General features: G+C 35.5%; 2 protein-coding genes across 14 annotated transcripts in view; one reads left to right on the top strand and one right to left on the bottom strand.

Annotated features, from left to right (window-relative positions):
• STX17 (syntaxin 17) overlaps nucleotides 1-5,418 on the top strand; it is a 51,431-nt gene extending 46,013 nt beyond the window's left edge. For all 12 annotated transcript variants that reach the window (XM_025046576.1, XM_015589102.2, XM_025046579.1 and 9 more), the window contains one exon: nucleotides 706-5,418. In XM_025046576.1, coding sequence (XP_024902344.1) covers nucleotides 706-942 — 237 coding nt within the window. In that variant the 3' untranslated portion in view covers nucleotides 943-5,418. The remainder of the gene's footprint in view (nucleotides 1-705) is intronic.
• Nucleotides 5,419-11,415: 5,997 nt separating this feature from the next.
• The window catches only part of ERP44 (endoplasmic reticulum protein 44), a 70,565-nt gene continuing 57,598 nt past the window's right edge, over nucleotides 11,416-24,382 (bottom strand). The window contains exons 9-10 of one of the 2 annotated variants that reach the window (XM_015589114.2): nucleotides 16,301-16,403; nucleotides 11,416-14,391 (exon numbers count right to left, since the gene is read on the bottom strand). In XM_015589114.2, coding sequence (XP_015444600.1) covers nucleotides 14,290-14,391; nucleotides 16,301-16,403 — 205 coding nt within the window. In that variant the 3' untranslated portion in view covers nucleotides 11,416-14,289. The remainder of the gene's footprint in view (nucleotides 14,392-16,300; nucleotides 16,404-24,382) is intronic. The other variant, XM_006911531.3, reaches the window with a different exon arrangement.

Raw genomic sequence — 24,382 nt, 5'->3', positions numbered from 1 at the left:
CAAATCAATGGTACTCTGGCTCCCAGGAATCTGTAGTATTAACCCAATTGATCTGTTCTCTTTAATGTTGAGGGAACCAGCAATTAAGGAAATAAGGAAGAAGTGACACATAGGTAGTGCAAGAAATCAATGGCTTTTGTAATATTCTACTCTAAGGTTTATTCTATGGGGAGGGAAATTTTTTCAAAGAGAATAAACCGAGGCCTCACCATAAGGCATTTGGCGTTACAAGGGAATATTTGCAGAGGTTCAGGGAGAGGAGTAGAGAGAGTTGCCAGAATCTAGTAGGGGCAAAAGTCTAAAGATGTGATAGCATGTGTGGAGTGGGACCATCTATTTTCCATAGAATGTTGCTTTTAACCCCATGGAATAATCTTCTGTGCAACATAAAAGCTTCAGGGATATCTGTGGCCACCGAAACTGTTTAAGCCAGCTAGGCTAGTGGATTGATTGTTTAGCAAGTAAAATCAATTTGTAGAAGTTCATTCTTTGTAGCCTATTTCTTTTAGTTTTGAGATCTGGAGCAATTGTAGTACCTGTGGAATACTTTCTCTCTACCCTCCCTTCCCTCAATACAATCTCTAAGGTTAATTATGTACCAAGAGTTAAAGAGGCATTGCCAGGAGTAATGGGAGGAAAATGCACATCACCGCAGGCAGATATTCTCAACTCAATTTCTAAATTGAATTTTTTTTTTTTTTGCAGGCTGCAAAATACAAGCTGGCAGCTCTGCCTGTGGCAGGTGCACTCATCGGAGGAGTGGTGGGGGGTCCGATTGGCCTCCTTGCAGGCTTCAAAGTGGCAGGAATTGCAGCTGCACTTGGTGGTGGGGTGTTGGGCTTCACAGGTGGAAAATTGATACAAAGAAAGAAACAGAAAATGATGGAGAAGCTCACTTCCAGCTGTCCAGATCTCAGCCAAAATGACAAAAAATGCAGTTAAAAACCAAACTTCAGTATTATTGGCACCAACTTATCTATCCTAATGAGGACTTTTGCTGCTGTTGGACACTCAACTTTAGAAACATGATTTTATCAAGATAATGGCTATAGATGTTTAAGTGGGATTGAACTGTGATAAGTAGATATATTTTGTTGTTTGCTGGGGTGTTAATGGAGGTGTTAGAGATGAAGGGGCCTGGGCTGAGGGTGTATAATATTTGCAGGTAAAGTTTAAAGACTGCCAGGGAGCAGATTTTCTGCCTGGAAATGTGAAAACTGAATCTGTAACTTTAATAAGGACATGAGATGTGTGGAGACCCTAAGGCTAATAAGTATATATAAATGTGCTTATTTGTCTCCTAAATATGGGAGATTATTTAGGCCTGTTAGGAAAGAAAGGAATGGGAGTTCAAGAGCCTTTCTTATCAAATAGGGAAGTCAGGATCTAGAGAGGGGCACAGGTGAACTACATAATGATCCATTTGATGAACCCTATTGCAGTTTGGTCCAATTATATTTTCTGGTGAGGGAGACTAATAGTGTAAGCAAATGGAAAGAAAGGCTAACTTCTCTTTCAAATATAGTAATATGTGACACTGTTCCTTCTCTGAACTCTTCCTTCTGCTTCTTTTTAGATAAAGACAGAATCTCAAGTGGTAGGAGACAATATTATTAAGCCAGTCACTAAGCTTGCTCTATCAGCCTGCTTCTTAACACCTCAAAGACTCAGTACCCTCTGCCTTCTTTCCCTTGTCATTTTGAAAAGTTCTTTGACTTGTGGAGTAAATTCTACCCATATATAACGAGGGATTTTCCCATAATCTTTATTTTTTTTTGTATTGTCTCCCATCTCTGTTCATCTTTTCCTCTCACCTGTAGGAGAGAGAGAGAGAGAAATCTCCAAATATTTCCAACATTGTTAAGTTTGAGCTAAAAAAATAAGCGGGGGTAGGGGGAACACCACATCATTTCTTGGGGCATCTTCTAATTTCAAGGGGCTGATATACCTGCCACACAGGGAATCTCTGACCCAAAGTCATTTCAGCCAGCCCTTGGTGAAGCTAAGAACTAGCTTTCTACTTCACTTCTGTTACCACCACCCTTTCCCCAAGGCTTTGCTATCCTGTGCTTTCCTTTGCTTTTCACAGCTGCTGTTTCTTTCTAAGAATGGCATTCATGCTTGCCTTTTCTCAATTCAAGATGATGATGGACACAGCTTGGTGCCAAGACTCAGTCTTGATGAAGGATTTGTGGTGCTAATCCCAACACCTGACATTGACAGCAAGCATTGCCTGGCCTGGCCTGGCCTGGCCCAACCCAACCCAATATTTGTCTCAAATAGCAAATGGTTTTAAATTTAGAAAAAAAAAATAATATTACAGGTAGCCTTATCCTCTGCCCCCAACTCATTTGATTTAGGAAGGAACCACCTTTTGCCTTACTCTTTACCCTTCTCTGAGGACAGAGGAATGGGTGCCTACACCAAAGGTGTGAGCTTTCTCTGCTCAGGAGTCAAACAGATTTATCAGGCAGTTGAAGGGTTTATCACTTCTCTCATGCTGTTTACTCTTAATAACTTTTATTGATTGCTACCTTTTACTTCTGTGTCTAATCTAAAGAGACCTTTCACTTTCATACTTTTTGACTCTCACCAATAAATTCCAAAGAGAAAAAGCACCATTTTTATTGTCACTAAATAACTAGAAAATATCAAGTACTGTATTGCTACTTACTGACTTGCATCTTTAATGTAATATCAAGAAGGAAGTACTTTGAATATGTGTCAGATTCTGATCCAGTATTTGATATTGGATATTATAAAATTGGGATAATTACTTTTGAACTCCACCTTTTTTTTTTTTTCCCCTGACCTTTATAGTCCCTTTAACATAGGGTGTTCAAACCAGAATGGGCACATATTTAAAAAAACAAGATTTCTACACTTCAGTCCCACAGGTGGTTCTAATAATGACCAATCTGGCCTGGTCAGCTAAAATTATAAATTTAAGATATAGTTACGTTAAAATTCAACTGTATCATTGAATTCTGTAACTTGTAGTATTCTACCCTTAAACGTGGCCCAGTCTTTATTACTACATTTTATTCCCGTTCTACCAACTCAAAATTGACTATCCTTTTTAACCCATAATCTTAATTTAACTAGGAACTTCTTATACTGTTGGACTGGTTTTATATTAGGACCTGAAGGAAAGAGGAGGCCTATAATTGAAGCTCATGTTTTGTTTTGAGATCTCTCATTTTTACTGAGCCAGTGTGAGACACCAGTATATGTGTTCATATAGGCCTTTAGTGTTTACTACTCATTAAGATTGGAATATCACTCCAGCATTCCTCATGATTAGACAAGTTACAGTCCTTTTAAAAAGTTTTGTAATTTAAAATTATTTAGAAATTGTATCTAATTTTCCAATATTAGAACCTAATAGCCAACTTTTTGTAGAAGTTTCTAGAAGCGTTTAATCAACTATAAATCATATACCTACAAAATACAAAGTATAAGAAGTATAAATTAGTATGACACAGAATTCAATCTTAAAATTGAATTTAATGTCCTACAGTATTAGGTTGAATCTTCTCTATGATTCATATCTTATTTTTACTGCAACAAGTTAAAAGGTGAGGGACACTTTAAGTTCTTAAAATTTATAGAGGTTCATTTAAATAAAGGCAACACTCCTAAAAGCTTTTTTGATATAATAATCTGATAATTTCTTTGTAGAGCAGAGTGAAACTTTTTGGTTATAACCCACGTAAAAAATGCACTTATATCAAAACTCAGCATATGCATAATAGAACAATACTTACCGTTATGTGTGGTGCACTCTGATTTTTTTTTTATTGTTTTTAAAATATGCTGGTTGCAACATACTAAATTGATTTCATAATCTACTGATTGGTTGAGACCCTTAGTTTGACAAAACAAAAAAAACAAAATCCCTCTCATTGGAGAACTGATATTCATTGAATATCTTATGTTTGCTAGGCACTTCACTAGGCATTTTATAGGTAAGGGAAACGAGTCTCTGAGAGAATTTAAATGATTTACAAATAGAGGTTAATTGGGCCTGTTGAACTACAAAAATTTCCTGTTAGTCTCATAATGTGCTGCTTCTGTATACGAAATTGAGGTGGGCTATTCATTCTGCTTCACCCAACACCCATGTATTTTGTAAGGCAGAGTTACTTTGAAATTATATGTGCCATTTTACTTTTATTAAAAAAAAAATCTCAAAGCAGCCTCAAAGTGTTTAATGGTGGCTAGTGCAGAAATACATAGTGCTGAATTTGGTCTTTGGACTATAAAATTAAAAGTGTTTCTAGCCCATCCACACATCTAACAAATTTTCTTAAAGTAATATTGTCTAAGACAAATCTATCATAACTCAGAATCAAATAATTGATAGTATTATCATTTAAAATGGTACCCATAGGAAGCCACATGCTTACTGTAGTGACACTAGTATTACTTAGAACATTTTTGAAACTTTTTTTTGGAATTGCCTCTAAAGATATTTTGCAAACCATATAAGAAAGCCATCTCAGTGTTTATTAGTCACTCTCTGTCATTGTGACCTCTCCTCTGTTCCTTCCTCAGTTTTGCTTTTCTTTTGCTCTCTTAGCTCTCCTACCCACCTATGCTGGAGCCAGTAACCTAAGGATGCTCAGAAAGGGGGTACGCTGGCCAGAGTTGTTGGAGCAAGAACGTTTAGGTTATACTGATGCTGAGCGCTGTAAAGGGAGAATACTACGAGTAACCTGTGGGCTGCCTGCCTGCCCATAAGTGCCATTAAGTAGTTTGCACAGGAATAAGGACTGGATAATTGTAATATCAAACACAAAAGGTTGAGGTAAACCTAAAATATAAATACATAATATATATTTTCTCCAGTGAAAATACAGAAAACAAACCAAGCCGTACTTTATGTTAACTTTAAAAGGTCTGTCTTAGGGTCCCTCTTGCTCTTCACTGCTGCTGTATGAAATCTTTGGGAGGAACGATGAAGTAGGACATTTTTTTCTCTTGTAATAAAGTATAATGGGGCTGTGCTTTCAGGTACTTATGAATGTTAGACAATGTTCATAAGTAGTCAGAGGCCTAATAAAAGGTAGGATGCTTTCCTGATAGCCTAAATGAATGTAAACAGTTCCAGTTCTGTGTGTAGTTTTATTAACACTTCATTTTGTTCCTAATATGTGGTTCTCACTATATTAATTTGACACATTCGACAGAGAAACTTCTTGGGTATTATAAACTATTGGTGATAAAATATCCACATCAAAGAATTATTTACTGTGGGAGAAAAGCAATACATATGTGCAATATTAACAAAAGAAATAAATTGAAAGAAAAGTGAAAAAGGTGTCAAAGGCAAATGATTTGCCCAAGATCAAAGTTAGTTAGCACAAAAGCTAGAAATATAACCATGTCTACAGAAAAAAAAAAAAAAGGCTCAAAGTCATTTAACTGAGTTTTTGTTACACCATATCAAGTTGCCTGCTGAGGTCATTTTTTTGTTTGTTTGTTTTTCAGACTGGCTTTAACATTCTAAATCAGGCAACAACTATAGTAGAAAGAGAAATAGAGGAGAATCAGGAGATCAGAGTTCTAGTTTTGACTTTGTTGCCTGTAGTAAGTTTTTTCTCAGGGGTGGCTTTCTTCTCCCATTCCAGCCAGGGATTCTCCAACCATTTTTTATATCTGGCCTCTCACCTGAGTCCTGTCAGTTCTACTTTGAATTGCAGTGGCATAAATTTCTAAATAGATTCATGGCCGTCACGCTAGTAAAAGACTTTATCACCTCATACCCCCTACCTCATCTTCCCTGACTAAGCCATTCCTCACATCACTGCCACAAGAATAAGAACGAGGTCTGGCTTTCATTTTTCTGCTGAAATATTTTCAGTGTCTCCCATTGAATACCTGACAAAGTTCAAACCCCTAAGGTTGGCATTCACAACCTTCCACATTTTGGCCCCAGGTTTACCACTTCAGATTCACTACTCATCATCTGACAATGCCACTAAAAATCAGACATTCCATAAAAATGATTTTAGGTTTTTCTATGGCAAAGGTACAAACTGGCAATATGCTAAGTTTACATTTTTACATACTAAAATAATTTCTGTAATATAACATTTTACAATACTAGTCAGAGCTGAGATTTGTTTTAAGTTCTTGAACAAGCCTAAAAGTTTCCTAAGGAAAAGAAACCTCTCCCCAGAAAAATATTATATTCAATATCTTAACCTCTAAATCAATGTCAGTCATGTCTTCTGTGCATCTGATAGCCAAAGCGTGAGGATTTTTCTTCAGCAGTATAGATACTCCAGCTTTGAATGGACCATTGTCCAGCTCCAGTGAGAAACTTAACAAATAATTGAGAAAAACATTAGTATATGTTATCCATACATTTCTCAAGTACTTGAGATTTTCTTGTATTAAGGTTAATCACTAAAAAGATTTATCTGGGTTTCATTAATTAAACCCCCTAAAGCTATTTTCCATTATTAAACTCTTGGTATTAGCAAGGGTCAGCACAAGAAAAGGCCTAACAGAATTTCTACAAATTCTGTAAAGCTTACTGAATTTGTTTATTATGTTGTAAGTGGTGCATATATAAGAAAACCTACAATAAATTCACTCATTCAACAAATATTTAACTGAATGATGTTGTGTATTGGATCATACATAGAAAAATATTAAACCTATATCATCTACCTTTGTAAACCATTCAGGCTAATGAATTAAGATGCCTAAAGCAAAATGGCAGTAAACATAAGTATCCTAAAAGAGGAATGAAGAAAGTAATGTGAGGGCATGGAGAATGGAGTGACTCGCTCTGCCTGAAAAAGTAGGGGAAGGCTTTGTAGAACATGTACCATTTGAGCAGCACCCTGAAGCAGAATATGCCTCACTGAAGATAGGGTTGTGGGCTTTCAAGTGGCAGAGGAATTGCGTGTTCAAAGGGCATGAAAGAGCATAGTGTGCTTAGAGAAAACCAAGGAATTAAATGTGAGTGACGAAGCTGGTCAGATGGAAATACAGAGAGTGTGTGAGTGTGTGTAAAGGATCAGTATAATGCTTTGTATCAGATAAAACTGCTATAACCTTCTTGAGTTCTTCGTTTTGCCTTTGTTGCTAGGGAAGTTAGAAATAAACTTCACATTTCCCTGGGTTTTTGGTGTATTTGGCGCATTTGCTTTCCTTTCTCACACATAAGAAATGATTTGTGCTTTCTTGCCTCTCTGCTGTGAGGTCTTCTGCTTAATATTGAATGCCTGCTTTCTTCCTGTCCTGCTATTCATTCCATAAATATTTATTTAAAACCCACTGAGAAAATAGTCATGAAATTTACCTCTTAGTGTCCAAAACCTTCATGGTTCAGTTTTCCATCTCTACACAAATATTTCTTGACCACTGTCATTCAGCAGTTCCCATTCTGACTAAAGGGTAATTCTGTAATGATTTACAACTTCATAAGTATAAAATCATTTCATTTGCAGCTATGTGGTATCCTCAATTAGATTGTAGCTTCTTTTAGGGAAGGGACCATATTATCTACTTCTCTGAGTACTTCATGGTATGAAGTACAGTGATAAGAAGGGGGAGAGAAACTACACTCCTGTCAGTGAATCCCAGATGACATGAATAATGTGTGTGTTCTGCTGTCTTTCAGGGGTATGTATTGAAATGTGAAAAAGCTTTCTAAGACATCAAACCTTTGCTCAGTATTCACTATAACATAGGAATGAATGCAACAGAGGAAATCAGGAAAACATCTCTAGGACTTGGAAGTCATGAACTGAAAATTTCAGAATTTGGAGGTAAACATGTTTCTATCTCTTTCCAATTAAAAGTCTTGACTTGGGAGAGAGAGGATATAGGACCTAAATCACTGAAACAAATGGTTTGAGAAAATTGGGTTTACCTTCTTTCTGTCTTACCATAGGATTGGAGTGGTCACAATAATAAGGACCCACATTGGATTTATAATCTGATAGCCTAATATTGAAACAGAGCAAAGCCAAGTATTTAGATTGCCTTGTCAGGCAAGCAGAGATTGGAATTAGGGAAGGGCAGGGCTGAAGTTAAAAGGCATTTGACAGGATTTGAACCAAGGTCTCTAATACTCAGGTTCATGTACTTATTCCACTAAACAGCTTAGTGATTTGATAGGAATGAAAAGAAAGTGCTGAGTACTTGCTAATTCTCTGTAGATGTTAGTTCCCAGCCTTTCCTTTCTAGATTTTATTGTTTATAACAAATGACTGCCTCTTATCTTGGTTAAGGTGAGGGCAAACAATTCAGGACTTCCTTAGCCTTCTCTACCTTGAATTCCCCCTCACTTCCCCCACCTCCTCACACCCCTCCACCCCCACCACACACACACCCATTGATACCTTGCCTATCTTACAGGGTGGTCATGAAGATTAAAAAAATTAATACCTGTTAAGTGTCTAGAATGGAGGCTGGCTTATAGTAGATGCACAAATGTTAATTGCTACTGTTATTGTTGCAATTAATACTACTATTATTTTTTCATGAAGTTTAAAGGAAAGGCACATTATTGAAAAAGTATCATTTACCTACAAGAATACTGTTAGGGGGAGATGCCTAAAATGAGTGAAGACTTGATAAAGATGAATTCTTAAAATGACTTTTTAAAAAGGCTTAATTATTAAGAAGGTAGTATAATGATGATTGATGCCTGGTAGAAAATATATATTTTTCATATCTATTAAGAATATTCAAATGTGAAACTATATAAAATCCAGTTAGGAATAGGGTGATCATACATCCCAGTTTGTCTGGAACAGTTTTGATTTACATCTGTTGTGCTGGTGAAATTATTACTAATGTTCCCTTTCACTCTTAAATGTCCTGGTCTGCATGAAAAATTTACATGATCACCCTAGTTATATATAAGTGCAGTGAAAATTAGTGTGAAGTTACCCCCCCAAAAAAGCATCTGTGTTTTAAAATAATTTGTTTCTAGGCTCAAATAAAAAATATATATATCTCCTAAGGTTAATGGGACCTTGTAGATGTGATTGTAAAATACTACTATGAATCTTTGAGGAACCAGGAAACAGAAAATGTACCAGAACACTGAGCATGAGCAAAAGCCTAAAATTTAAGAGGTAACATTGGAGTCCAGAAGCCACAGACCAGGGAATTTTCCTTCTAATCCTAGAAAATTTCTGAAATGAACAATTCAACAGTGTTTTAAATCAGGAAGTCATGCGTATTATGAAGATAGGGGTAATTGTGAATTGCAAAGAACTGTTAAGTCAGAATAGATGCCCTGTTCTACTCCCTTCACTATATGCATAGCTAGGAATGCTCAATTGTTCCCCCTTTTGGGCAGTGGTTATGGCAAGAAAACATAGTATCAGGCTTCCAAGATTGATCTGATCCTACCTAGGCAAGTTTACACCTAGATCAAGAGAGTGAACATATAGCTTCCTCCCTGGCATCCATCCCAGTAAGGAAAATACACGAGACACAGCACAGATAGGCAAGTACATGATCTTTTACCTGAATGGCCCAGAATTGGGAGAGAAAAATCAGGGCAACGATACCTAACAATACTTTGCTATACAGTAAGCTACTAAGAACAGTGACAGCCTCTATTACTATAATTCTCCTGGAGGGAAGGAGCCTGATGTATTTAAGAAAATATAGCTCTTTTTGTGCCTATTCAAGAAATCACTTCCTTTTAGGAAGGCTCCCAACTCCAAAGGCTGTACACACACCTCCATGCCCCTTTGGTTAACTCATAATGTAGCACCTATGATGTTCTATTGTAATCACCTTTTCACCTGTTTTGTCCCTTCACTCAACTTTGAGCCCTGTGATTTAGGGACAGTCTCTTCACTGTTGTATCCTTCCTTAGCTTGGCAACAGTAGGTAATTAATACTTGCTAAATGGTAAATGTATGATGTTTTATGAACTACACAATGTATTTTGTCAACTCACTATAGTCTGTCCCTCAAGGCTAATGACTAAGCTAGGGGTCAGATCTACATCATGGAAAATGTGTAACGTTCATGGGTTTCCAGTACTTCTGCAGGATTCTTCATCGCCTAAGAGGGCACTTGAGTGTCATTCTGGTAGTTATTATCTCTGAGTTAGTGTAAGATTTTAATCTATTCTAAAGTAAAATTTAGGACCCCATAGCCAATTAGGATATAGGACTAAAAGTGACTAGACTTCAGGTAATTGGGATTCACAGATGAGTCAGCAGAGTCCATTTGAATTATGATGATGCTTGCTTGTCCATTATTCATTTTTTTCATATATTTATTATGTAATTTGGCTTTTTTCCTCATCAATTTTATTGACCACTTATAGTGTTCTAGGTTGCTGAGAATACAAATTTAGCATTCCTGTTTCCAGGGCATTCACATGGTCATAAGGAAAAGGGATACATGTACTTCCAACTTTATATTAGACTGTATACTCTTAAAACACATAAGGGCTATGGGACCACAGTGGGTGATCATTGTCCTGGGCATTGAAGGATGGATAGAAAGAATTTACTAGGCAAGGTAGGGGAGTGGAGAGGAAAGGGGACATTTTAGAGAAGCAATTTGTAAGCTGCAGTTTTCCTCTTCTAGTGATTCAAAAACCTATTAAGGGCACGCTAGCCCTTCCCCAGCATGTTCTGCAAGAGGGAGCTTTGATACCAACTAAAGGCGAGGGTTGAGTTATCAACATAAGGATTTATATAGCTTCCCATTGTGATTCAAGTACAATAATCTAAAAAACTTTAAACTGCAAAAGCTTGTGACTCTGGTCATATGTATTCTGTGTAAAATGTTCACAACATGTTAAGACAAATTAGTAAAAAGTCTCAAATATAGAAATATTTTATAGTTTTATTACTTGGAAATACATACAAAAATTCAAACAGCTAAAAAACAGTTGCCAAGCAGAGGTCCTATCCAGCCTGTTTTAATGAACACATAAACCAGTTATAATCAGCATAAAACAATTTAAGTCCTGAAACAACTTATTGTCCTCCTAGTCTTAATTGGGCTTAAAAATTGATTTTTGTTTTATTCTTTATACTTTATCTTTCCCCCAGAGACTAACATTTTAGTTTGGTTCATGGGATTTTCATTTAGAAAAATAGGTAAAGCCATTTACTATAATTATTTTGAAAACTGGAATAGTATTTGTCCCTTTCTAGTCTTCTGTCACCTTACATTCTCCATGGTTTCTCAAAAATTCCTAATGGTTGCTAACAGAGAAAGCAGCTCTCTGGAATACTGAAGTTTGGGCCTAAGCCCTGAAATTTAAGGTGGCAAGATTTTTCTTTACTTCTAACTTTTGTAGTTTTGTCAGTCATTTTATTTTTTCCTGCCAGACCATATCGCCTTGTCAGAGAAAAAATAAAAATTCAGTTATTCTGCTTTTCTTGTTACACTCCTTTATCCATTTTTTGCTTTTTTTTTTTTTTTTTTTTATACCTCCTTTCTTGGCAACTTTAGCATTTTCTGCAAATTAAGTTCATTCTGAGCTTTAACATTTCGGAGTTATATATTTCACTCTCCTCTTTTTGGCCTTTATCATTACCATTTTTTTCTTCTTTTGTACATGATTTTTGACAACTTGACTTCATTGGAGAGCTTTGAGATATTTTAGATGCCTACTCTCTCTAAATGGTCAGAATTTCATCTAAAGTTTTCATCCTTTTGTGGTCCCCCTCACTACTGGAACAATTTTTGAAAAACTGGAAAATATAGTGGGCTGACAAGCAGAAGGGCCTGCTTCTAGTTATAGTTTTGCACTCAAATGTGTTCTTCAGTCTAGTCTTTTATTTCCTCTCTTCACAGCTGAGGAGCCTGATAAAGAGTAGACTGAATAAAATGAAACTTCCACCTCTAATATTCTGATTCATGGTTCAGAGAGGAAGAAGTCTAAATTGTGAGTTCTAGGTTTCTGGAAGTGCTCGTTATACTGGTTACAAAGCCCTATGGAATCTACATCTTTGCCATATCTTGTATCTATTCCTGTCTCTGCTGTCACTGTCTTAGTTCTGACCATTCTCTCTTCTCTGCTGGACTCATTTTACTATACCTAGACCTGCCATAGTATTCTTTCTTAAATATGAACATACTTCTCCACTTAAAATCTGGTGATGAATATCTACTGCCTATAAGATACAGTATCAAACCCCTTCACTTGACATACAAGGCCCTGCAGAATCAGCCCTCATTTCCCTAGCCACAGGCTATCATCCATGCACCAACTCTATAACAAGAACTTATTTTCTGCAGTGTATTTGCTGTTTTTCACTTAAGCTTGTTCATGACTTTTTATAAAATTCCTGATGAGTGCCGCCGAGTCCTTCAGGGATACAAAATTTAAACAAGGTCATTTTGCATCTCATTCAATAAACATTTGATGATGACTACTACTAGAAATGCTAGACAGTAGAGATACAGATATAAAATTTAGTATCCTTGCCCTTGATGGCTTCAGTCTAAAGAAGACAGTGATAGTGGCACTAAGTCCCAGTATGCATGAATGCTAAATAATGCATCCTCAAATCTACTCACTTTTTTTAAACCACTCAATTATCTTAGATCACATTGAACATGTGCTCCTTGAGGCCTTTCTCATATTAACTACTGTCAAGCCAACACTCTGCAACCCAATACTTGAGTGTTATCTTTCGTTTATTATTTTTTAAGGACAATTACAGGATTATAAATTTATTCCAGTGAACTGCATATGTTACTTTTGGTTTTGTGTACTAGCTTGTTGAATGTGAATTTTCATTCTGACGACCTCAGATTTGGTCTATCCTCTGACCTGAAGACAACTCTGATTTCAAAGTTATTGATTAAAAGCAATGAAGGTTCAACTTTTAGGCAACTGTCCTGCTTTTCTAGTTACTCTGGTAAAATATACTAAACATGCCCCTTATCATCTTATTAACAATATTTATTATTCTGAAAGAAGGATAAGTCATGCATAACTATGGATTATAGGCTGATTTTTAAAAATAACAATCATTAAATATCCATTATAAATATTCACTTTATTTTGAAAGAATTGGAAGATGTTACATATATTACATACTACATATAATGGCACATGTCAGCCTTTTAAGCTTAAAAATAATCTTTCCCCAAACTGGGATTGACTCAGACTCCAAATATAAAATGACTCTTGGCCTATAGCACCAACCCAGGCCCAGAGGAAAGCCAATTTGAACCTGTCTGTCCTCTGGTATTGGGCTTCCTGATATGATACTGAGGGTCCTCTCCCTCTGGTTTTGTTCCCTGGCAGTATTGAGGCCTGGCACAGGGACCCATTTGACTGTACACTGCAGGCCTGGGAAATCAGAGAATCTAGAGTGGGTAGGGTCCTCTGACAAATTTCACAATATAAAGAAATTAAAAACCTTTGTACCTACTATCTTTGATCTATAAGACTATAACAAGACTACAAGATAGAAGGAGGTTGGAATTAACTGAAATACAATTTGCTGGTTTTTCTCTTAGGAAATTGGAAGTGTCACGATAGGAGGAACCTTAAAAGTTATCTAGTTCAATACTGGTAACCTGCTCCACTAGTATTTTCCTTTCCCAGATTTAGGTACAATTCAAAGTTTTAAATGCCATCCATATGCCACTTTGTTAGACGAACACATAGAAATTTAAAAACACCTTTCATTTTCTTTTTCTTAATTCATAAGGACAATTCCTGCCAAATGTTCTGGCTTAAGGCTCTCCTCTTCATAGTATGTTTAAATTACACATTAAGAATCCAAAAAATACCCCTATGGAATTTTCATAAGCAATATCCAACCAGTCAGTAAAACACAGTACACAGTGTGAAAATTTTAATTTATTCCCCTCCCAAGTATCCAGAATATGTACTCCCTTAGCTTTGAGAAATATGATAATGAAAATACCAACAGAATTGATCATATGTAAAGAAAAAAGAGAAAAGCACATAGTACACAAGAAACACCCCTAAGTGCTCCCTAACCTAGTAGTGCAAGTTAATGGTATGTTTATGACAATGTCACTTTCACTTGATTTATAAAAATTTTACAGGACAGATTTAAAGCAAAGATAGGCCTCTGATTTTTATTTTTTTTTAACCCTAGCACATTTTTAAAAAGAGGCTATATTTAAATGACAATGCATTTTGAGTCGGGGGGAGAAAAAAATTAAAAACCCAAAACTTCTTTCAGTTTATTCAAAATAAAAATACACATAGAATTATGAAAATATAGGTTTACTATTTCCACCACGTAAGTTGATGCTGCTGTTTGAAAGGCTTTCGAATTGTTTTTCAAGTTTTTAAAGCTCATCTCGATCCCTCAATAAAGTATACCTATATTCACTAGGTGCTAGTTTCTGGAAGGAGCTCTCAGGTGGACTGCTTGCTACATCTTGGACTTCCTACAAGAGAAAGAATAAAACATTTATATAGCAATATATTATATGGTGTTATTATATTTTAATAGGAGTATTAGATGAATGGTACTTGTCCTATAATTATTTGCTATTTAATAATCAATAAAAGATAGCTACTATGTGCCAAAGGCAAGAGTTAAGTTTGAAATCTTGCTTTTCCCATTTCATATTCCCTCACTCAGATTCTCTAGGGCAGGGCTGCCAGAGCTATTACATATGGACCTGTTGACAGTTCCTGAGGAGCAGTAGAAGGAAACAAAATACCTGACACCTGGCTGCTTTCTTAGAATATTCTGTAGAGGCAGCACAACCGTTAACTAAGTTGGCCTAAATAAACCCTTCCCTTACAAATGACTGATAAGAGAATAAAAGGCACCTACTCTGTAGCTAGAATACTTATTTAACAATTACCTCGATGCCAGAAATTAATTGAAATAAGGAGGAAAACAAATACTGCAAGTACTTAAATACTGCAAGAAACTAATTTCTGCTATATTTTACTTGTGCACAGTAGACAAATACATAGAGCTATAAGAGTGACCTCTAAGAATTTCTAAGGAAAGGCAGTGTAGTGTATCCTTTATCTCTGCACTGTAAATTCTTCAAGAGCAAACATGATTGTCATTGTTTTAATATCCCCTGTAGTTAACACAGGTACATAGTGCTTATATTACATCCTATGTATAATAGCACATTCCCATTCTAATGGTAAACAATGTGTCTACAAATTTTCCATATAACTTTATCATGTTCCACTTCAATACATTTTTTATTTTTTGTTGATATATTTGGTTTAATTTGTTGAAATTATATTACTATAAAACAAATGTGTATTTGGTGCCATTACTACACCAATATGAACAAGTAAAATACAAGGAATTCAACTGTCTAATGGAGAAGTTGAAACAAATTAGCATAATACAATAATGGTAAGCTACATCTTTTCCTAATCTGATAAAACACTAAGCAGGCCTACTTTTCTGAAGAAAATAATCACCTTTGGGATACTGTTAACAGTTTGTCTGCTTCTATAGTTGCTTAATTATCAAAGAAAAATCTGACCTCAGATTTCAAGGAAAAAGCGTATCATCAGATTCCTAAAGAGAACTCTGAACTCTCAATTTGACTTAAAGTAAAATTCACTTAGTTTTTATTTTTCTTTTACATGTGGAGGTTCTTTAGGCAAAATAAAAGCTCTGGGCATATGAAATAAGAGAGGTATATGTCATATCCCCTCTCAGTATAGTGGTTAAAGACATGATATAAATTGATAATGCATCAAAATATAAGTTTAGAGGTGTTTAACAAAGCAGGAACACAGAAATTACTTGTAACAGAAATTAAAAGATAGAGTAAAATTCTCAAGTTAAAAAAAGTATATAAAAAAAAATACAAAATGTCAAGCATTCTAAATCTCAAATGGAAAACCTGCATTAAACCATAAGTTTCTGGCATTATGAATATTGGATTGGTGAGAGCTCTTAGGAGGGTTGAGCAAGAATACCAAATCATCATTTTCTTCATAGTGTGGTCAATCTCCCAGCTACAAAGGACAGCTGGAATAATTAATGGAATCCACTGATTTTTCCACTGATCTACCTATTTCCATTTCCTGCCTCCTACTTCTATTTAAAGCCAACTGTATATAACTCTTTTATAGCCATATTTCACAAAAGGCATACTTAGACCAAAATACTGCAACTTTTCTGAAGGTCTAAAATATTTAAATTAATTTAAAAAGGAACATAATTTGCATACTATCAGAGTTTGTTCAGAATTTCTTTACAGAGACATTCAGGAGCAGAAACTCAAGGCTATGCAAGAGCTTTAGATCCTCTTCAACACCAACTGAAAAAGAAAAAAAGTTCCTGCTGTAAAAAGAGATGAGTCCTACCTGTCCTGGGGCTATATCGGTTGGGTCAGGACCATGATGGAATTCTCTGTGAAGTTTTCCAGAATGTAAGTCAGATACAAACTGCTTGAGTTTCCCAGGAATTCTAAAATCAAAGTTGAATAAAAATTAAGCTTAACTGTTAAAATGGACTTACCTCTATTTTACCAACTTCGCATAAAGAATTAAAGTTTTTTTTACCGAGAATCCCACCATCTCACCATAACTATTATAGGCCAGGTACACATTGAACACTTTTACACATTTGTAATCATGATATGTAGATACTCAGTTTTGTGTTCTAATTCTTGCACTTGTTTCACAAAAATTTTTCTATGCTTATTGTTTTAACAGATGCATCAGAATCTATCAAGATGCAGTCATAAAACTTACTTAATCATCCATATTGTTTGGCATTTATATATTTCCCTTAATGTAAGTAACTAAAAAACCTTATATTCTGATCAATCACACTAAAAATAACAGGGCTCAAGGGAAAAATAGTGTGTTAACCACTTAAAATTATGTAGCATTGTACTCAGAGTACTACCAAGAGCCTAGAACAAAAATACTACCACTGTTACCCTCCACCAGTATTGAGCCTGTTCAGCCAGATGATCCTCTGTAAGGTTAACCTGGAGCTTACATAAATCCTCTTTTGAAATACAGGTCCTTAGGGCATTCATGGCCAATAGAACCAGTTTTATCAAATAATCTAAGGCAGGGTGTAGCGTTTTCATGGTTTTTTCTTAAAACACAAGGGGAAATTTTTTTACAATTTATTTAACCACATGGGCCATCTCACTGGATAGCTTAATATTGTGAAAAGCAAAAGCATTTTTCAAGGCCATGAAACTAGTTTTTTTTTTTTGAGGTCTTCATCTACTACTAAAGCATTCTTTTTAATGGTGAAAACGCTTTCTCTGATGGCTTCAAAATATTCTTAGGAAAATAACATAAACGAACACAACCCATTTTATATTGATATAATTCTAATACACTGACATAATTCTCATACTAATCAGGGTATAAGCAAATTTGCAGTAGAGACATCCATCGTAGCAAAATACACCATTATAAAGCAATGCAGATTTATATACAGCAGAGTCTCAAATAACGTTTCATTATAGTGTTCAAAAGAAAAAAAAATCAATTCCCAGCTAGGGCTAGTGTCTGTGTGGATTGGCATGTTCTCCCCATGTCTGCATGGGTTTCTCCAGGGGACTCCAGTTTCCTCCCACATACCAAAAATGTGCAGGTAAGGTGAATTTGTGTATCTAAATTGTCCCAGTTTGAGTGAGTATGGATGGCTCTGCGATGGAAGGGTGTCCTGCCTAGGGTTGGGTTCCATCCTGTACCCTGAGCTGCTGAGGTAGGCTCTGGCCTGGACTGGAATAAGCAAGTTGGCAAACCATTATCTTGTTTTTATTAATTATTCTTGTATGTACAGCTCACATTTATTTCAGTGTTTAATATTAGAAGTGTTTTGGGTCTTCATTTAGAAGTTTGGTGACCAGAAAGATGCCATGAGAACTTAATTCATTTATATTTATATATTAGTCTATGGTAAAACTGGATGTTTTAATTAAAGCTGCAGTTTCCAAGAACCTACTGATGATGTCTAAGTGAGAACTTCCTGTATCAGCCTTTTCTTTGTAATTATTTCCTTGAGTTATAGCCAATAAAGCAGGAGTTCTGGGGTTAAAGAATATAAGAACTTTTGACAAAGTGTGGGTAAATTATACTCACAAAATATCAGACAATTTTTGCTGCTACTTGTCTATGTTTATTCTTTGAAATCTTGCCAGAGCCTTTGTCCTTATTATTAAAAGTTGCTTTGCTAATTTGATAAGTAAAAGACATCTGCATTTTAATTTCCATTTCTTCAAAAATTAAGCATTTTTCCATTGTCTTAATTTATATTTCTGCTTATATGAACTGTCTGGTACTGAGATGGTGATATTTTTTAAATTCACTGTATATATTTAAATAGAAACCTTTTATTTTTCATATCTATTACAGAATTAAAATGCAGATGGACAAACACTTTAATTCCTTAAGTAGAATTGACTGTTTAAATCATTAATTTTGGTAGCAAAGAATGGCTGGCTTGTGTTAATATTACCAGCTTCTTTTTTTATCCTCTCCTGAGGTCCTACAAGTGCTGTTTCTTCCCTTCAATAACTCCCACTGAGATGTACCAACCAATAACTCCACTGTACACCCATTTTGGCTCCCCACTAGCTCCAATGCAACAGAGAACAGCAGGTGCCAAATGCACAGTTTACAAATACAAATGACTGTCAGGTAGCTGTATTGACAGAATGCCTCTGAAAGGTTCTCTGGTGCTGAAGAAATTGCACATGCACCAGAGATAAACACTAAGAGGAGATCAATATAAATTTAATCTGACATCATCTACTGTCACCCACAGCAAAGTGCTAAAATATAACCATTCAATTCAAAGAACTGCAAATGATCTATGTTTAAGATAAAGCCCCTGTTAGTTTATTATAAGGTCCAAAAATGATCACAGCTAATACAGTGTAAACTGCATCTGCTAGTCAAGATATAACTTATAATTAAACCTTAAATGTAAAATATTCATAGAGAACAGTTGAAACAGATTTTCCCTAACTTAAATTTTTCCCCTTCGCAGATGAAAGAATTGTGAGCAAAAGGCAAAGACAGGGAGATAGGATGAACCTGAATTGATGTGGCAGAGAAACAGATTACAAAAAAGAACTCTTATCTAGCTTGTGGTCAGAAAACTATCCATCATTATTAAGTAACAATCAGTGAATCAACAACATATTGTGAAGAAGAGACAACATGGTTACCTGCTGAAAAGGAAAATAAATGGACCCTTGGCATAATAAATTCAATTATATTTTCACACTTTAAGGTATAATTTTTCTAATTAGAACACCTAGGTGTTTCTCTCCCATCCTCCAAAAGCTTTTGTTTACAATTTTACTTTTAGGTGATGCAAAATTTAGACACAGTGAGAAGGTACTCAACATCACTAGGCATTAGAGAAATGCTAATTAAAACCACAATGAGATCCATTCTACACCTTTTACAATGGCTCCATTAAAAGAGCTACTCCTTTTACAATGGCTACATTAAAAGAACTTTGAGAAATGCATACACGGTGAGAAGTATTTTTACTAGTTTTAAAAATTTACACGCAGAATTCACTTTTTAGGCTTACAGTTCTATGAGTTTTATAACATATGTATATAAGTATCTTGTTACCACCTCCACAAACAGGATACAGAACAATTAATTCCTACATCCTTTTTTTTAAGTCAGACCCTCCACTTCCTCCTAGGTCCTGCCAACCAATGATCTGTTCTGTTCCTATAATTTGCCTTTTCCAAAATGTCACATACATGGAATCATACAGTACGTAATCATGAGACTGGCTTCTTTTATTTAGCATACTGCATTTGAGATTCATCTATTTTGTTGCATGTATAAAAATGTTTGTGTCTTTATTTACTGCTGACTAGTATTCCATTGAGTGGATATACCAAATTAGTTTATCCATAATACCCACTGAAGGACATGTAAGTCCTTTCAAGATTTTGGTGATTTTGAACTATGCTACTAGAAACACTTGTGCACAGGTTTATGTGTGAACAGTTTATTTCTCTAGGAAAAATGCTGGGTTAAATGGGAGGTACAAGTTTTACTTTTTAAGAAACTGCCAAATTGTTTTCCAGAGTAACTGTTATCATTTTGCAATCCCACCAGCAATGTAAGAGAGTTTTAGTTGCTCTATATCCTCAAGAACACCTGGTATTATCAGTATTTTAATTTAGCCATTCTATAAAGTACAGAATGAAATCTCATTGTGGTTTTAATTTGCATTTCTCTAATGACTAGTGATGTCGAGCACCTTTTCATGTTCTTATTTGCAATTCATATATCTTCCTTACATTCTAACAGTATCTTTTGCAGAACAAAAGTTTTTAATTTGATGAAGGCCAGTTTATTAATTTTCTCTTTTATGGATGGTGCTTTTGGTGTTTATCTAAGAACTCTTTGTCTAACCCCAGGTCATGAAGAGTTTCTCCTGCATTTACTTCTAAGAGTTTTATAGTTTTACCTTTCATATTTAGGTCCAGGATCAATTGAGTTAAATTTTTATAGGAGGAATTCCTTTTTTGGTATGAGGATGTTCAGGTGGTCAAGCACCATTTATTGAATTATTTTTACACCTTTAAAAATATCAGTTACTGTATTTGTGTATCTATTTCTATCCTATTCTGTTCCACAGCTCTGTGTACTTATTTTTTTCACCAGTACTAAACTGTCTTAATTATTTTAGCATTATATTATGTCTTAGTGTCAGGCAGTATGAGTCCTCCAACTTTGTTTCTTTTTCAATACTGTTTTGGTTATCCTAGATTTTACCTTTCCATATAAATTTTAGAATCAGCTTGTCTAAATTTAAAATAAATCTAGCTGAGATTTTGGTTGAGACTGCATTAAATCTATTGATCAGTTTGGGAAAAATTGACATCTTAACAATATTGAGTCTTCCAATCCATGAACACATTTTCTTCATTCATTTTGGTTTTCTTTGATTTCTTTAATCAGTGTTTTATAGTTCTCAGCATACAGATCCTACACATATTTTGTTAGACTTATACCTAGTTAGCCCCCACCTTTACAAATGATACTTGAACAGTTTGTTGGTTTCTAATTATTCATTGCTAGTGTACAGAAAATAAAAGTAATTGTTAAAAAGTTGACTTTAGAGAGAGACATCAGAGACATGGCAGAGTGAGAGACGTCCACAGATCTCTCCCCTTGAAACAATAATAAGCTGAACATCTAAAGCCCAACAAAAAACACCCATACTGCACACCAGCACATCTGAGTGTGGGATCTGCACATAAGAGCTACCACAGGTTAGAACCCTGGGTGTCGGGCGGTGGACTGGGGGAAACAAAGAAGCTGCCCTTCGCATCCTGGGCTCCCTGTAGGAGACTGAGGGAGAAGATGCCGCAAGTTCCCTGAACAGCCCTGTATGGGAGAGCTGTGGACTCCACGCAGCTGGCAGCAGTGCCCAGGCATCAGAGCAGAAAGCAGAGAAGTGGGGACAGCAGAGAAGTGGAGAAGGCAAAGAAACAACAGTTGATTTTTACCAGCCACGGTTGCAAAACCAAGGCTGAGCCACAGCCCTCATCCCCCAACCCAAAGAACCCCTCCCCCCATACCCTCCAAGACTGAACACCATGGAGCCCCAGGGGAATCTGAGCAAAAGCTACTGAAACTGTTGCTAACACTGACAAGAACTGAGAATGAGAGTAGTGAGCATGATTAAACATCTATAAGAAAAAAAAAAGGCATCATTAAGGCTTTATACAAAGTAGGGAACCAAGAGGCTTAGACGCCAGCTACAGGAAACCAAAAGTAAAATGCCTTCCTTGCAACAAGCTAGAGAGACTTTTATATAAGTCTTCTTTCTGGAAAAAAAAAAGTAGAATACACTTCTTTTAATGCCCAGGCAGAGAAATAGTCCATAAAACACCATGAACAACCAAGGTGACAAGGCAGCTCAGAAAGAGAGAGAAAAATCTCCAAAAAATAAGCTTACAGACATAGAAATATGTGACTTAAATGACAGAGAATTCAGGATGGTACTTCTGAAAAAATTCAATGAAATCTGAAATGAATCATATCAACAATTTCAGGAACTGAGAAAACAACTAGGTGAGCAGAATAAGTTCTTTAGCAATCTTTTGAGACTGAAACCCTCAAAAAGAACTGAATAGAACTTCTAGAGATAAAGAACACACTGCAACAGCTGAAAACTGAAATAGCAAGCTTGGGAAATACAGTCGGCCAAATGGAATGAAAAATAATGAAAGAGAAATATAAGAACTAGCTGACACCATCATGAGAGGAAACATAAGATAATGGGTATTATCAAAAGCAAGGAAAAGAAGCAGGGACTACAAAGGATTTTCAGACAAATAGTTAACAAGAATTTTCCAAATCTAAGGAATGAGCTGGAGCTTGGAATTCAAGAAGTCAACAGAACACCCAATTATCTCAACCCAAAAAGCCTTTCACCAAGACACATTGTATTAAAATTATCAAAAATGAACAACAACGAATTCTCAGGGCAGCCAGGGAAAAGAAGATGGTAACCTATAAAGTAAAACACATTAGATTATTGTCGGACTTCTCAGCACAAACTTTACAAGCCAGAAAGGAGTAGAATCAAATATTCAAACTATTAAGTGAAAGGAACTACCAGCCAAGAATAATGTATCCAGCTAAGCTCTCCTTTAGATATGAAGGAGAAATAAAGACCAACACACTAGTGTTTATCAGGGGGTAGAGGGGAAGGGAAAGGTATATGGGGTAAAAGGAGTCAAATATGTGGTGACAGAAAGAAATCTTAACTATGGGAGGGGAACACACAATGCAATATATGCATATGCTTACTGCTAACTTGTACACCTGATACTTAGCGAATTTCATTAACCAATATTACCATAATAAAAAAGTTAATTAAAAAAATTAAAAACGAACAAACGAAACCATACGTTTTCTTCAAAAAGACACATCTCAGGCGTAAGGTCAAATATAGACTAAAAGTGAAAGGGTGGAAAACGATATTCCAAACAAATGGCATTTAGAGAAAAGCGGGTAGAGCCATACTTCTATTTACCAAAATAGACTTCAAGATAAAAAAAAAGTAACAAGAGACAATGATGGACACTTCATAATGATAAAGGAAATCATACATCAAGAAGACAGAACACTTATCAATATATATGCTCCCAATTGTGGAGCACTGAAATATATAAAGTAACTACAAACAGAAGAGAGAAGCTGACCAAAACACTATAATAGTAGGGAATCTAAATACCCTACTGTCAGCTAGGGATACATGATCCAAACAGAAAATTAATAAGGATATATGAACCTTAAATGACACATTAGACAACTGGACTTAATTGACATTTACAGAGCCTTTCATTCCAAAACATCAGATTATACATTCTTCTCTAGTGCACATAGAACATTCTCTAGGATAGACCGTATATTGGAACCCAAAACTAGGCCTCAACACATTTAAGAAGACTGAAATCGTATTAAGCATATTCTCCAACCACAATTCCTAGACTGATTCTTGATTCCTAGACTGAATCAAGAACTGGAAAATCTAAATAGAATGATCAACAGTATGGAAATTGAAACAATCATCAAAAACCTACCAAAAAGTAAAAGTCCAGGACCAGATGGCTTCACATATTAAAAAGATTATACACCACGATCAAGTGGGCTTCATCCCAGGAGCACAGGAATGGTTCAACATACGCAAATTAATTAATGTGATACGCCACATAAGCAAATTAAAAAATAAGAATCATATGACCATATCAGTAGACGCAGAAAAAGCCTTCAACAAGATACAGCACTCATTTATGATCAAAACACTTAACAAAATTGGTATAGAAGGAAAGTACGTTAACATAATAAAGGCCATATATGACCAGCCATCAGCTAACATTATACTTAATGATGAAAAACTAAAAATCTTCCAAGATCAAGAACAAGGCAAAGCTGTCCACTATCGCCACTCTTATTCAATATAACATTGGAGGTCCAGTGAGTGCAATCAGGCAAGGAAAGATATAAAAGGCATCCAAATAGGAAACGAAGAAGTCAAACTGTCACTATTTGCAGATGACATGATGCTCTATCGAGAAAACCCTGATAGTCTACAAGAACACTACTAGAAGCAATAAGTAAATACAGTAGTCTCTGGATACAAAATCAATGTTCAAAAATACATAATTTCCTATACTCTAATAATGAAGCATCAGAAAAAGAAGTAGAAAAAGTAATTTGTTTTACAATTGCGAATAAATTTAACAAAACATATGAAGGACCTATATAATGAAAACTACAAGAGTTTATTAAAAGAAATCAAAGAAGATACAAAGAAATGGAAAGATACTCCGTGTCCTTGGATTGGAAGAATCAACATAGTTAAAATGACCATATTACCTAAAGCATTATACAGATTTAATGCAATCCCCATCAAAATCCCAT

The sequence above is a fragment of the Pteropus alecto genome, unplaced genomic scaffold, assembly GCF_000325575.1.
Source record: "Pteropus alecto unplaced genomic scaffold, ASM32557v1 scaffold114, whole genome shotgun sequence".
Taxonomy (NCBI): domain Eukaryota; kingdom Metazoa; phylum Chordata; class Mammalia; order Chiroptera; family Pteropodidae; genus Pteropus; species Pteropus alecto.
Note: the sequence above shows the minus strand (reverse complement) of the source record. Positions and strands in the feature narration are given on the sequence as shown.